General features: G+C 54.2%; 1 protein-coding gene across 3 annotated transcripts in view; it reads right to left on the reverse strand.

Annotated features, from left to right (window-relative positions):
• Positions 1-1,058: 1,058 nt before the first annotated feature.
• Positions 1,059-15,166, reverse strand: part of LOC117887162 (butyrophilin subfamily 1 member A1-like) — a 292,990-nt gene continuing 278,882 nt past the window's right edge. For all 3 annotated transcript variants that reach the window (XM_034789473.1, XM_034789474.1, XM_034789472.1), the window contains one exon: positions 1,059-3,283. In XM_034789473.1, the coding sequence (XP_034645364.1) occupies positions 2,742-3,283 (542 nt within the window). In that variant the 3' untranslated portion in view covers positions 1,059-2,741. The remainder of the gene's footprint in view (positions 3,284-15,166) is intronic.

The raw sequence follows: 15,166 nt of genomic DNA on the forward strand, positions 1-15,166 counted from the left end.
TCCTGCCCTCTTACAACACCCCCTCCCTGCCCCCTTACCGTGCTGCCTGGGGCCGCGGGGCCCGAGCCAGGCCGAGGCACTGGGGCCTGGGGTGCTTGGCCGGGGCTGGGGCCAGGGGGCTGGAGCGCTCAGTCGGGGCCAGGGCCCTGGGGCGCTCGGCTGGGGCTGGGGCCTGGGGCGCTTGGTCGGAGTCCTCAGCCAGGGCTGGGGGGCCCGGGACTGGGACACTCGTCCGGGTCCGGACCAGGTCTGGGTCCGGGCCGGAGCCGCTCGTCCGGGACCAGGACGGCCAGAGCGCTCGGCCGGGGCTGGGGCCGGGACCGGGCCAGGGCGCTCAGCCGGGCCCCGGGCCGGAGCCGTGGGGCCCGAGCTGGGGGCACATGGCTGGGGCCGGGATCGGGCTGGGGCACTCGGCCGGGGCTGGGGGCGCTGTGCCGGGACCGGGCTGGGGTGCTCGGCCGTGGCCAGGCTGGGACCGAGGGAGCCAGGCCTGAGGGGGCCAGGGCCAGGGCCGGGGCCGGGGCTGGGCTGGAGGGAGCCGTTCGGCCGTGCTGGGCTAAGCCTCACCGCTCCTCCCTGGAACGCCACCCCAGCTTGCCTGCCTGCCTGCTGCTTTTTCAAGCTTCCCGCGAACATCTGATTCGCGGGCAGCAGGGGAAGAGGAGGAGGAGGCGGAGCATTCAGGGGAGGAAGGGGACGTGAGCTGGGGCCGGGGGCAGGGTGGACAGTTACCTGAGCCTTTGTTAAATAAAGCCCTTTTAAAACCGGTTGTCTCGGAACAACCGGTTCTAAAAGGGCTTCTAAATTTAACAACCGGTTCCTGCGAACCGGTGGGAACCGGCTCCAGCTCACCACTGCACTTGTGGGAGGTTCCCCGGCAGACTGTCTGTTGCTTAATTCACACAGAGGTCTGCCAGCCAGAGGTTGCAGGAACTGATGCAGGATCATTCATACAAGTACTTGGTTTGCTGGTGCCTAGAGCTGGCCCTGGATTCAGCAGCCCATGCCACCTAGACAGCAGCAGACTGGATAAAAACACAAATGAATCCATCACAAGATAATTTTAGGATATTTATTTTCAAATAATCAAGGTATGTTTAGGGCATGAATACATTTTCAAAACTGAATTATTACATTGAAAATGTTCATAATGCATCACGTTTAAAACAAAAAGTAGTCCTAGCAGTGCCATGTGATGTACCTCCCCTCACACTCTGCTCAGCTAGCTCTTCAGGAAATGAGATTCAATTGCTAATTTCAAGGAATTAGACCAATCAGTCACTATTTGTACACAGCATTCAGGAAGGTGGTGGACAGAGAACCCAGAGGAACTGAGCTGAATTTCCAGGAGCAACTTTATTTTCTTTGTACTCTAAACCTCACATGACAACAAAAATATCACCCTTTCGACTGATTTATGGCTGAGAAGAAAGGTTTCCCACTACAGCTTCACCAAATTTCATGTTATGGGCCATTAAGTGCCAGCGTCTTTAATACAATTAAGTTAATTTGTGATGATTCAGTAAAGGAATACAACCTCTTCTCTGTTTCTTTACCAAATTACATTTGTTGCATCCTTAGAACCAAGAACATGAAGAGCCCGGCAGTACACTGAAATCAACAGTGGACACTGACAGTACATTAGCTGCAAATAATATTTCTAAAGAAAAATAAACTAAAAAAAGGATCTTGTAGAAGTGATTTCTATATATAGGAAGATAGCATTTGAGGTTCGGGACCATGTTTTGTTAATTGATGTGAGAACAAGAAAGGAAGGGTCATGTTTTGATTACTGATTATATGTAGCAAGAAATTTAAAAATCACATGAATTAATGCTGACAGAAGTTCAAAGACTATTTTATAATCTTGCCTGAGTTAATTAAAATATATTGCTTAATTAATTCTATCATTTTTTCACCTATTAATTTTCAAAGGTGTAGTGCAGGAGGTGGGTGTATGTGCCCTGCCTTCCAGAGAGAACCAGTCAAGACAATAAAGGGGGGGGGGGAAGAGAGAGAGAGAGAGAGCAGCTGCACGTGTGTAGTTGTGATGTTTTTGACACATGTACATTGTAACTGAACAACCCAGTCTGACAGTTTTTAATAATTATTTTAATAAGATAAATATTTTGAATTTCCTGAAGTAACACAGTTGAAATGCAAATGATGCTATGTAGAGAAGTTAAAGCTCAATATAGATTTGAGGGAAGAATCAAAAAATAAATGTAAATAATTCCATTTCTAAAAATATGTTTAGATGCTTGTTTCTGAAGTACTGTTGAAATATAAATGAAAATGTTTTTGTTTACAATCTTTTTTTTCATATTTTGCATTGAGATTTCACAGGGGTAGAAAATTCTGACAGGAGTGAATGATCCCCATCCATCACCATCTGGTACCTGGCAGTGGATGGGGAAAGGTCAGGGCAGCAAAACCCACTAGCTGTCTGACAGTATTTCTTACCAGCATCACCCTGTGCCAGGGATGGAGCAAACACAGGGGGAGGGGGGAAAATCTGTCTGGCTCCTTCCAGCAAGTGGGTCCCATTCACCCAGCCTGGGCTGGGGTTGCCAGGTGTCCGGTTTTCTACTCCAGCTGAAAAGGGAAACTGGCAGCGTCTGGTCAGCACAAAACGTCCAGTTGCTGCAGTAACCGGCCTCCACCACACGGGGGCAGAAGAGCAGCAGCGCTGGGAGGGGCCAGTCTGTGCAGCGGGGTCACTGTCAGGGACAGAGATTCCCTCAGGTCTGAGCTGGGACCGGGCAGATGATCAGGGGAGCCACGTTTGTACCCTCAGCGTTGAACCAGAGACAGAAATAAGGGCGGAGCGTCCCGGAGAAGGTGTCAGTGAAAGTGAAGAGATGGGATCTGTCAGTCACATTGTAAAACGAGACCTCGCCCGCCTCATAGTCCAGGAAAATCCCCACCCGGCTGGGCCTGACGCTCACGGGGAGGGGGGTCGAGGGGGAGGTGAGGGCCGTGTATCTCCCATACCTCAGCCGCACAGCCCAGTATCCATTCACAGCTGTGAGTGTGACCCACCCCTTCCTGCTCACAGATTCCCTAGAAACCCCCAGGTCCCACTGAGGCTTGTTTCCCACCTCCACCTCCCAGTAATGCCTCCCGCCCGTGAACCCCTCAGCGCCCAGGACAATGGGATATTTATCAAATCTCTCAGGGTTGTCGGGCAGATCCTGGCGTGTGTCTCCGTATCTCACATGTTTCCGATCCGCAGACAGGACGAGGTTGGGATGAGCTGTGCCTGGATCCAGAGTCAAGTCCACTGGGGAGAGAGTCACAGAGTCAGTGCCGGGGGCAGGGGCTGGTCACTGGGATCAAAGGGAAATTAACCTGCACCCTCGTTAATCACTGTGCAGGGGAGGGGGCTTGTTGCCTGAGGGGAGTCAGGACCCATCTGCCTGTGAGGAAATGGCAGACGCCGGGGGAGGGGGTGGGAAGGTGTCAGTGGGGGAGGGGAGGGCAGCAGAGGGATGGGGGAGGGGAAAGCTTGATGCTGGGAGAGGAAAGGAGTGCGGCAGGTGACGGGGCAGAGGGGGGGAGGGGCAGAGGGGGGCAAGCACAAGGGCAATGCGGGGAGGCAAGAGGAGCCAGCATCAGGAACACAGGGGGGGGGCGAGGGGGGCAGGTTCAAATGGGCTGCAGGGGGTGAGGGGTGGGGCAAAGGGAGGGGAGGGGCAGACACAAGTGCAAGGGGGGGCAAGGGAAGTGGTGGGCACCAGGAGGACAGGGGTGGGGGAAGGGAAGAGCAGGTTCCAGGGGGTGAGGGGAAGGGTGGGTGCCAGGGCAGAAGAAGGGGACAGACCCCAGGGGGCACAGGGAAGCAAGGGAAGGGGCAGACACCAGGGGCACAGGGGTGTGATAGAATGGGGGGAGCTCCAATGGGGTGGGGAGGAGGGAGGGAGGAGTGGGGCAGGCACTGGGAAGGCAGAGGGGGCATAGAAGGAGGGGCTGTCACCAGGGGAAAAGGAGGGGGCAGGGGACGGCGCAGGTGACAAGGGGAGGAAAAGAGGTGATGGGTAGGGCAAGTGCCAGAGGGCCATGGGGGGGCAAGGGGTGGGGCAGACCCCAGGGGGAAACAGGGGACCGAGAGGAGGGGCAGTCATCAAGGTAGAGAGGGGCATGATGGTAGGGGTGGATGCCAGGAGGACGGGGGCGGGCGAGGGAAGGGCTAGTCACCAGGAGGGATGCGGGGACTGAGCAGAGGGGCAGATGTAAGGAGGGGAGACAGGAGAGGGGCGGGCACCAGGGGGCAGAGTGGGGGAAGGGAACAGGTGCAAACAGGGGGGTAGAAAGTGGGGTGTGGAGAAGGGCAGGCCCTAGGGGGACACAGGGGTGTGGAGATGTGGGCACCAGAGGGACAGAGGGACAGGGCCGGCTTCAGGCACCAGCTTAACAAGCAGGTGCTTGGGGCGGCCAAGGGAGAGGGGCGGCACCTGCAGCAATTCGGGGGCGTCAGGTTCCTCACTCCCTCTAGGAGTGAAGGACCTGCCGCTGAACTGCCGCCGCTGATCGTGGCTTTTTGTTTTTTGTTTTTTTTGCTTGGGGCGGCAGAAATGCTGGAGCCGGCCCTGCAGAGGGAGGATGAGGGGAGGGGTGGGACCCAGAGGTTAGGAGAAAGTGTGGGAAGGGATGGGCACCAGTGGTGCAGAGATGGGGGGAAGGAAGGTCTGACACCAGGGGGCCCAAAGTGGGTCAAGGGAAGGGGTTTTCACCAGGCAGGGAGACGAAGCAAAGGAAGGGACAGGCATGATGGAGGCAGATGGGGGCAATGGTAGAGATGGGCCTCAGGGGGGCAGAGGAGGAGTGAACAGAGGAGCTGGTACCAGGGCACTAGAGGAGGGTGAGGGGTGTCAGGGAGGCAGAGGGGGCGACAGGAGAATCATAGAATCATAGAATATCAGAGTTGGAAGGGACCTCAAGAGGTCATCTAGTCCAACCCCCTGCTCAAAGCAGGACCAATTCCCAGCTAAATCATCCCAGCCAGGGCTTTGTCAAGCCGGGCCTTAAAAACCTCCAAGGAAGGAGACTCTACCACCTCCCTAGGTAACGCATTCCAGTGTTTCACCACCCTCCTAGTGAAATAGTTTTTCCTGATATCCAACCTGGACCTCCCCCACTGCAACTTGAGACCATTGCTCCTTGTTCTGTCATCTGCCACCACTGAGAACAGCCGAGCTCCATCCTCTTTGGAACCCCCCTTCAGGTAGTTGAAGGCTGCTATCAAATCCCCCCTCATTCTTCTCTTCTGGAGACTAAACAATCCCAGTTCTCTCAGCCTCTCCTCATAAGTCATGTGCTCCAGACCCCTAATCATTTTTGTTGCCCTCCGCTGGACTCTTTCCAATTTTTCCACATCCTTCTTGTAGTGTGGGGACCAAAACTGGACACAGTATTCCAGATGAGGCCTCACCAATGTCGAATAAAGGGGAACAATCACGTTCCTCGATCTGCTGGCAATGCCCCTACTTATACAGCCCAAAATGCCGTTAGCCTTCTTGGCAACAAGAGCACACTGTTGACTCATATCCAGCTTCTCGTCCACTGTGACCCCTAGGTCCTTTTCAGCAGAACTGCTACCTAGCCATTCGGTCCCTAGTCTGTAGCAGTGCATGGGATTCTTCCGTCCTAAGTGCAAGACTCTGCACTTGTCCTTGTTGAACCTCATCAGGTTTTTTTCTGCCCAATCCTCTAATTTGTCTAGGTCCCTCTGTATCCGATCCCTACCCTCTAGTGTATCTACCACGCCTCCTAGTTTAGTGTCATCTGCAAACTTGCTGAGAGTGCAGTCCACACCATCCTCCAGATCATTAATAAAGATATTAAACAAAACCGGCCCCAGGACCGACCCTTGGGGCACTCCACTTGAAACCGGCTGCCAACTAGACATGGAGCCATTGATCACTACCCGTTGAGCCCGACGATCTAGCCAGCTTTCTATCCACCTTACAGTCCATTCATCCAGCCCATACTTCTTTAACTTGGTGGCAAGAATACTGTGGGAGACCGTATCAAAAGCTTTGCTAAAGTCAAGAAATAACACATCCACTGCTTTCCCCTCATCCACAGAGCCAGTTATCTCATCATAGAAGGCAATTAGGTTAGTCAGGCACGACTTCCCCTTCGTGAATCCATGCTGACTGTTCCTGATCACTTTCCTCTCCTCTAAATGTTTCATAATTGATTCCTTGAGGACCTGCTCCATGATTTTTCCAGGGACTGAGGTGAGGCTGACTGGCCTGTAGTTCCCCGGATCCTCCTTCTTCCCTTTTTTAAAGATGGGCACTACATTAGCCTTTTTCCAGTCATCTGGGACCTCCCCCGATCGCCATGAGTTTTCAAAAATAATGGCTAATGGCTCTGCAATCTCACCCGCCAACTCTTTTAGCACCCTCGGATGCAGCGCATCCGGCCCCATGGACTTGTGCACGTCCAGTTTTTCTAAATAGTCCCGAACCACTTCTTTCTCCACAGAGGGCTGGTCACCTTCTCCCCATGCTGTACTGCCCAGTGCAGCAATCTGGGAGCTGACCTTGTGCGTGAAGACAGAGGCAAAAAAATCATTGAGTACATTAGCTTTTTCCACATCCTCTGTCACTAGGTTGCCTCCCTCATTCAGTAAGGCAGGGGCGGGGGGAGAACTAAGGGGAAGGTGGCAGGGGGAGGGGGTACAAGGGAAGGGGCTTGTGCCAGAGGGTTAGGGGAGGGAGAGGGTCAGGGACAGGCATTGGCAGGACAGAGTGGGGTAGAGGTGGGCACCGGGGGACAGTGGCGTGGCATAGGATGGGTCAGGCACCAAGGCAAATGAAGGGTGAGGGAAGGGTGGTCATCACAGGGTGGGAGGGCAAGGGAACGGGTGTGTGACATGGGGTCTAGAGGGGAATGAGGGGAGGGGTGAAAGTCAGGGGGTAGAGGGGTCGAGCAGATGGGCAGGCAGCAATGGGGCAGGGGAAGGGACAGGTGCCGGGGGACAGTCGTGTGGCATGGAAAGGGGCAGGCACTGCGGCCAACAAGGGGCAAGAAGAGGTATTGGGGGGTAGAGGGGGCAAGGGAAGAGGTGGGTTCCTAAGGGGCAGGGGAGGGGCAGGTGCTGGGGGACAGAAGGGGGAAAGGACGGGGCAGGCAAAAGGAGGGAAGGGGGAGGGGAGCAGTGGGTGCTAGGAACAGGATGATGTGAAAGCAGGGGTAGGCACCAGGAAGGCAGCGAATGTGGGAAGTCATGGGTGATGGGGGCAGAGGATGGTGTGTGTGGGAGGCACCAGGGAGGAAGGGGGCAAGGAGATGGGCAGGTGACAGGGGGACTGAGGAGGGTGAGCAGAGGGGCAGACACAAGGAGGGCTGAGGAGGGAGGGGTGGGCACCAGGGGGCAGAGAGGGGGTGAGGGGAGAGGTAGGGCAGGTGGGTAGAGGGTGTTAGGAGAGTGGATTAGGAAGGGGCAAAAGCCAGAGGGTCAGAGTGGGGCTAGAGGAGAACTGGGCACAGGGGGCAGAGAGGATGGGGAGGGGGCATGTGCCAGGAGCGCTGAGGGGAGTGAGAAGAGCAGGAGCCAGGACAACAGAGGAAGGTGAAAGATGGCGTGGGCACTAGGGGCAGAGGGGGGTGAGGGGAGATCTGGGATTCATGAGCAGGGGGGAAAGGGGAGCAGAGGCCAGGGCGTAGGGGGAGTGAAGTGATGGGTGGGCACCAGGTGCAAAGAGTGTTTGGAAGAGGGGGCAGGTGCCAGGAGGGCAGGGTGAAAAGGGTGGTGGGTTCCAGGGGGGCAGAGGTAGGTGGAGGGCAGGGGCATGTGACAGGGCAGGGGGCATGGGACAAAGTGGGTGGAGAGGGGACGATGGGAGCAGAAAGGGGGTGAAGGGAAGGGGTGGGGCAAAGTGGAGTCATGGAGGATAGAAGCAGGGGCCAGGTGGGCACAGAGGTTGAGGGAATGGAAAGGAGGGGCAGGAGCTAGGGGCCGGAGGCGATGAGCAGATTGGCAGGTGCCAGGGGACAGAGAGGGGTGAAGGGGGAGGCCTGCATCTCTGTTGCCTTGGGGCCATGTGTGGTTGGTTTGTTACTTAGATCAGGTCTGTGCTGTCCCCACATACACTGGCCAGGCACCGCTGCCCCAGGGGTGGAGCTGGGACTCTCCATGCTGGCTGGCCCCCACTCCCCCCCGGCACCACCTTTCAGCCAGGCAAACCCCACAGCCGGCCCCTCCCCTCGTCCGGCCCAGCCCCTCCCCCAGGCCATAGGAAGTGGATCTGGGCTTGGCTCCTGGGTGTGGGCAGGATAGTGGGGGGATGGGCAGTGCGGGGATGCTTGGAGGTGTAACTGGGTAATGGGGGGGAACAAGGGTCATTACTAATGAGGCTGGGGCAGTGGGGAGGGAGGGGGCATTTCCCCACTTCCTGCCCCTTCCATCTGAGAGAAGCTGCACCGGGGGCCAGTCCCAGCTCACACCCACGCAGCGCATCTGCACTAGGGGTTTTGCATGGGGCAACAACATGCCTGAGACACTGCTGTGCCGGGGCCATAACCCCTCCCCTCACTGGAGTTATGGGTCAGTAATTACAGGGTCACTGGGGCAGGGGAGCTGGACTCTGGGCTCCCAGGTGGGGCCCGACCTACTGGGCTGCAGAGTCATTCTCACTCCCACGCTCTGGCCCAGGCCCGTGGCAGTGTTTAGATTCAGCAGGAGAGACTGAGGGAGCCCCACGTCAGACACCCAGAGCCCAGTGGTTCCAGCCCTCCCAGTGGAGAGACCCCCATTCCAATTCCTGCCCCACATCACATGGGGGGATTGCACCTGGGGCTCCCAGCTGAGGGCACAAGGGAAGCGGTGGCACCTTCTTCTGTTCATTCAAACTATTCAGCAAACTCGACATGGATTTGCAAAGTTTCAGTCGATCCAAAATAATATTTTGCAGCAAATAAACTATTTGTCCAAAACATTTCACCCAGCTCCACTTCAAACCTGTCTGAGCAACTGAGGAGCCCAAACCCCAGTGACTTGCAATGAGTGACTGTCAACATCCCCAGCAACGCAGAGTTACAGGCTCAGGACATCAGCTATGAAACACCCCAGAGCTGCCATTAAATTTGCCCTGGGTAGGAAAATCCCCCCGTCCCGATCTCATCCCAAAAATCAGGCTGAAAATGGAGTCTTGGCTCCAGCCTGAACTCTCTGCTCAGAGCGATTTGTCCCATGGACTCTGCAAGTGGCACAGACCCTCTGCAGCTGCACCTGGGCATCTCCCAGAGCAGATAATGGTCCCAGAGACTGTCTCAGAGCCCCAGGGGTTCAGGTGTCTCCATCTAACGACAGCACCAGCCACCCCCCTCACTCTCATTAACCGGCCCTGGGTCAGACATGCTGGGAACTTTCACACCAAGACTCTGGAGACACTTTGGGTTCATCTACACCAGTGGTTTTTAACCTTTACTGCAGCCTGCACCCCTTTGGTTCTCAAAATATGTTCTCGCACCCCTTATCAAAAATCATTGAAGTAGATCAGTTCTTTAAACCTAGATATATTTTTTGTTTGTATATTACAGTAATCGTTAAAAAATGTATAATGTTAATAAATACATAGGTTTGATGAAACAAAGTAGTTGTACTTACGTGCCTGTACTTACTTTGTGTTTTCAATGATTTACCTTCTAAACAAATCTGGCATGTTTTGTACCCCCAGAAAGGGCATCTCGCACCCCCAGAGGGTGTGTGCACCCCAGGTTAAGAACCAATGATCTACACAGTCTGCGGCAGCAAGTCTCAGAGCCGGGACAACAGACTGAGATTTGTGGGGCTCCTGCTATGGAGCTAAAAAGAGCCGTATAGACCGTCTGGCTCAGGCTGGAGCTGGGGCTTTGAAGCCCAGGGAGTAAGTGGGGGCTTCAAACCCAGGCTCCAGCCCCAGACACAACATCTACACAGCTGTGTTTAATGCTGTAGCACAAACCCCACAAGCCGATGTCTGTCGCCCCGGCTCTGAGACTCACCCTGGAGGGCTGACAGAGCAGCACGGCACAGACACCTTCCATGACGGTGGGAGATTCAGTCTCCCAAGCTGGTGTCTGGATGGCCAGCAACAGCCCAGGGTGTTCCAGCTCCCATTGCTGGAAGTGCCCAGGCACCCACAGCGACACACTGAGGAGGGCCAGTGACTGGAAAGAGTCACCCTGACCCACTGCAGACAGGGCTGTCAAATGCTGTGCACTGACTGTGGGCAGGATGGGCACATAAGATGGGGCTGCCTCCAGGAGCAAGGATGGGCAGACTGGCCTGGTTTCCCAAAACACTCGGGGAACAGGGGAGTTCCAGGTTATTAAAGACGCCCTGCCATGGGGAGTTCAGGCCTAAGACTGTGGGAACCCATTTGGGGCTGGGAAGAGTTCCCCCTCCAGGGTTAATTTGTTTTGACTATATGGAAAAGGGACACGGAAAAAGATGCTGCCCTACAAGAACTTTGGATTTTGGACAGAGGGGATCGGGGATGTTGCTATGGGGCACTGAGAGTTTCTAGTACTGGGTAAAATGGGTTGCTAAGAAAGCAGGCCCTGGGGTACGAGCTTCAGAGGGAGAGGCCAGCCATGGGTTTCAGACGTCCCTCTGCTTATCAGAAATACCTTAGCCTCACTCCCAGATTCAAAGCTTGGGAATTGGGGGCGTTTGAGTAGCTTCCTCCAGGAGCCTGAAAGGACTCCCTTCAAAAATGATCCAACCAGCAGTTCTAGTGGACAGCCGGCTCTCTGGGCCAGGGGATCTGGGGCAGAAGCTAAAAGTGATTCAGCATTTCTGGTGGTCCCAGGAGAGGGGTGTAACAAGAGCCCTGACAGGGCTATTGAACGACTAGTAGTTTTCAGGCCCAGGTGCAGGTTTTCTTACTGAAACTGGCAAAGCAATAGGAGCAAGCCCAGTGACCAGAAGACAGGCAGAAGGAGCTACTCGCAGAGCAGGGGAGAAGCCACCAGATTGTGGCTATGGAGAGCAAACAGGTCAAGGCACTGAAAAAGAAACAGGGTGTTCGGCAGAAAAAATTCTGCTCTAGCTCCCAAGAAGCCCAGCCGTTGGAGATTAAGCTCCAGCACAGACATGAGCCAAGGACTGATGAGATTATTCAAATGCAGGAGAAACTCACAGCTGCTGAATGTACCAAGCGCCAGGCACCATCCCACAGGGAGGAAGCGGCAGTTGGAATTGCCAGTACCCCTGGTCAAGGAGCCTGGGCCCTAGAGGAGAAGCAGCACCTGGAGACTGGAATAGTTCAGCCATTGGAGGTGCAAAGCAACAGGGAGATGGAGAACAACAGTCTCAAGGCAGCCAAGCTGCAGGCAGCCAAGGTAGCAAATGAGCCATGCAAGAGTAAAGTCACCCTGGAGCCAAAACTGAAAGGGCTTGAACAAGCCTTAGGCCTTGCGAAAGAGGGGCCCAGAAAGGGCTACAGGATGTGAGTGGTGTGGCTGGGAAACTAGAGCAGGGTTTCCTGGGACACAGGAGCCTGCCACACCGGTTAGAAGGAAGAAACCTGGAGAACTTGAAACAGAGGGTGTCTGCAACTGAGCTGGGAGATGAGATTCCCAGCTCATGTAAATGTACCTGCACTTACTCTGCTCAGGCTAGCACACTAAAGGTAGCAGTGTAGCCCGGCTAGGAAAGGCAGCTTGGGCCAGCTGCCTGAGTACACACCAAGGGGGCTGGGTGGGTTTGTACTCAGGCAGTAGCTGAAGCTGCCACCTGTGCTACCCTGGCCACATGGCTATTTTTAGGTGCTAGCTCAGCTACGTCTACATGAGCTGGGAATCACACCTCTTAGCTCCAATGTAGACGTTTCCTAATAGAGGAGAAGGAACAGCTCCTGGAATAAGTTAAAGAACTAGACAGACTAAAGCTGATGGCTCAGGAGAGGGCAGAGGTGCAGGCTGAGGGCTCTGGTGTGTGCGATAAGAGAGAGCCCAGCAATAAATCACCAGGAGGCTGCATTTACACAGGGGAGTGCAGTGATGCTGCGGGTGTCCTGGGAGGCTTTTTAGGGGAACAAGTGGATCACGCACTGAAGGGCTGGATGTCAACAGAGGTGCTGGCTACAAAGGAAGCTGCACTAGTGGCCATGTCCTCTACAGCTACCCAACAAACCCACTCACTAATGGACTGGGAAGAGCTAGAAGAAAAGGTTGCTGAAGCTGAGGGGAGCAGGGCAGAAGGCCTTGCACAGCTGAGCACCCTCCAGGCCCAAAGGCTGAGGCCCTGCAGGAGCTAGAGGAGATGCACTGACAAGGGACTGGATCTCAGCCCAAGCCATCCAGCGGGAGCAGGAGCACTGGAAGAAGCCCGTATCAGCACTGGAGGGTGACCGGGGAACAGCAATGTTTGTTGTTGCAGAAGGAGTTGACTAATCTCCAAAACCAGCTTAAGATTGAGTGTGGAACGAAGCCCGACTCTGAGACGCATACGAAGCAGGAGAATCCAGAGGCCTTGTGGAAAGAGATGAAATTATGCCTGTCATAACTATAAAGGGAAGGGTAACAGCTGTCCTGTGTACAGTACTATAAAATCCCTCCTGGCCAGAGACTCCAAAATCCTTTTCCCTGTAAAGGGTTAAGAAGCTCAGGTAACCTGGCTGGCATCTGACCTAAAGGACCAATAAGGGGACAAGATACTTTCAAATCTTTGGTGGGGAAGGCTTTTGTTTGTGTTCTTTGTTTGGGAGTGTGTTCGTTCTCGGGACTGAGAGGGACCAGACATCAATCCAGGTTCTCCACATCTTTCTAAACAAGTCTCTCCTATTTCAAACAAGGCGTGTTAGTTTTCCTTTGTTTTCTCAACTTGTAAATGTACCTTTTACTAGAGTGTTTATCTTTGTTTGCTGTACTTTGAACCTGAGACTAGAGGGGAGTCCTCTGAGCTCTTTAAGTTTGATTACCCTGTAAGGTTAATTTCCATACTGATTTTACAGAGATGATTTTTACCTTTTTCTTTAATTAAAAGCCTTCTTTTTAAGAACCTGATTGATTTTTCCTTGTTTTAAGATCCAAGGGGTTTGGATCTTGATTCACCAGGAGTTGGTGGGAGGAAGGAGGGGGGATGGTTAATTTCTCCTTGTTTTAAGATCCAAGGGGTTTGGATCTTTATTCACCAGGGAATTGGTGAAAGGTTTCTCAGGGCTTCCCAGGGAGGGAATCTAATTGGGAAATGGTGGCAGCGGAACCAGAGCTAAGCTGGTAGTTAAGCTTAGAAGTTTTCATGCAGGCCCCTACATTTGTACCCTAAAGTTCAAAGTGGGGATCCAGCCTTGACAATGCCAGAAAACAGAGCAGCTGGGCAGTGAGCTACACCAGCCGGCTGGAGACAAGAACAGTACTGTGGTGGGTGCAGAGGTACAGGCCCATCGCGTGGAAGATGGACTGTCTGAGGTGGGATTCCACCTGCTGGAGGGAAAAGCCACCATAAAAACACATGTCCAAGAGGAAGTTGAAATAGAAAAGGAAGAGACTGGGGACCTTTCCCCGCAGAGACCTGAAAGAGCAACACAAAGCCCGAACCAGAGCTGGGCTAAACCGAAGTCCATCCAACAGGAAAAGGGGAGCAGCAGAAAGGCACTTTCCCAGCTGATAACATTTCACCCAGCCATGTGGACAGAAGAGGATCTGAAATGTGCTCCTAGAGCTCATTTACTGGAGGCTGCCGGAACAAAAAGCTGTGCTCAGTAATAATTAGAGATGCTAATAAGGAGCTATCTGAATGAAAGACAAACTTAACGCCAAAGGGCACGTGTGTGAGTGTGTCCTGGGAGGCAGCTGTTTGAGGGACCTTGTAGCTAGCTGGGGCTGTGTGTAACAGACCTTATTTAAGCTAATCTCAGCCATACCTGGCAGAGCATTAAAGGGTCTTGTGATGAGCACATCTGGGGTGTATCTGGCTCCGGGGGAAGCTCTGTAGCCAGCCCGTATCTGTTACAGCAGCATGACGGCAATGGTGGAAGCCCGGTGCTATTGCCTACTTCTGCTATGGCCAGAGGGCCTGACTTGCAGAGTACAAGTTGTTCTGAACTACGCCATGCTGAAGACTATGGGGGATTTTACCCATCACATTAGCTACCCAGGACTGTGGGGAACACAACTCCTGGTCTCTTCATTTTTTCACAATTCAGTGACGAGAATAAAAATATGGCCAAGGGCCTTGTAGGTTTCCTTGTGGCTGAAGGGGAGGAAGTTCCCCCTGGCTGCAGAACATAACCAAGTGTTAGCCACTGTCAAGCCTGTCTTTAGGTAGACCAGGGGAAGGGAGGTCATGGGGGCTGGCCCTTTAAGGGGAATCAGGGACCAGCCTACCTGTGACAGGCTCCTGTAAGGGAGAACCAGCCAACCCAGCCCCACCTGGAAGTAATGAAATCCCTAGGTGGCTGGTTGGCAGCTAAACAGCTAATGAGCCTGATATAGGGTTACCAGGGCTCAGCTGGAGGGATCCCAGAAACAGGAAGCGGCTGAGGAGAGGGGATCTCAGGAGAGCTCACAGAGCAAGGAGCTGGGATGGGTGCGCCTAGAGAGAGGAGCTCCTCTAAGGGGGAGGAGCTGCCAGAGATGACATTGATAGAAACAGTAGCTGTATGAGGACAGAGGCTTGCAGGTGAGGGCTGCAGGGAACAAAGGTACAGTCTGAACTGAACCCGGCTCCAGGAAGAAGGGCTGGGGGCTCCTGACTCAAGGGGAATGAGGATCTTGAATTAGAGCCAGAGGCTGGAGCAGAGTGAAGGAAAAGATTTTATTTTGGGGTTTACTGGGACTCAGAGTGGACCCCGGCAGGGGACTTTTGTCTCAGAGCTTTTGGACTGTGGGGAGCAGTTTAAGGAGGGCTGAAAAGAGTAAACTGAGGCAGGGCAGTTGCAGGGCCATCCAGAGCTGGCTGAGGGGGAACTTGGTGGTGCCACCCCATGATGAGTCTGCACAACTGGCCCCCATTTAACAGAACTGCTGCCTGTTCCCCAGGCAGACAGAGCCTCACTCTCTCCAATCTGTCAGCTTGGGCCCAATAGAGCCTGCGTCCCTGAGTGAGAACCTGGAGCAACTGAGCACAGGGTGGTGCCTCCCTCCTGGCCTCCCCATCCCAGCTCCCAGGCTGCTCCCTCTTCCTTGCAGCCTCCGGCTGTCTCTGAGCCTGCTGCCCTGCCCTGTG

Source organism: Trachemys scripta, chromosome 14 (assembly GCF_013100865.1).
Source record: "Trachemys scripta elegans isolate TJP31775 chromosome 14, CAS_Tse_1.0, whole genome shotgun sequence".
NCBI lineage: Eukaryota > Metazoa > Chordata > Testudines > Emydidae > Trachemys > Trachemys scripta.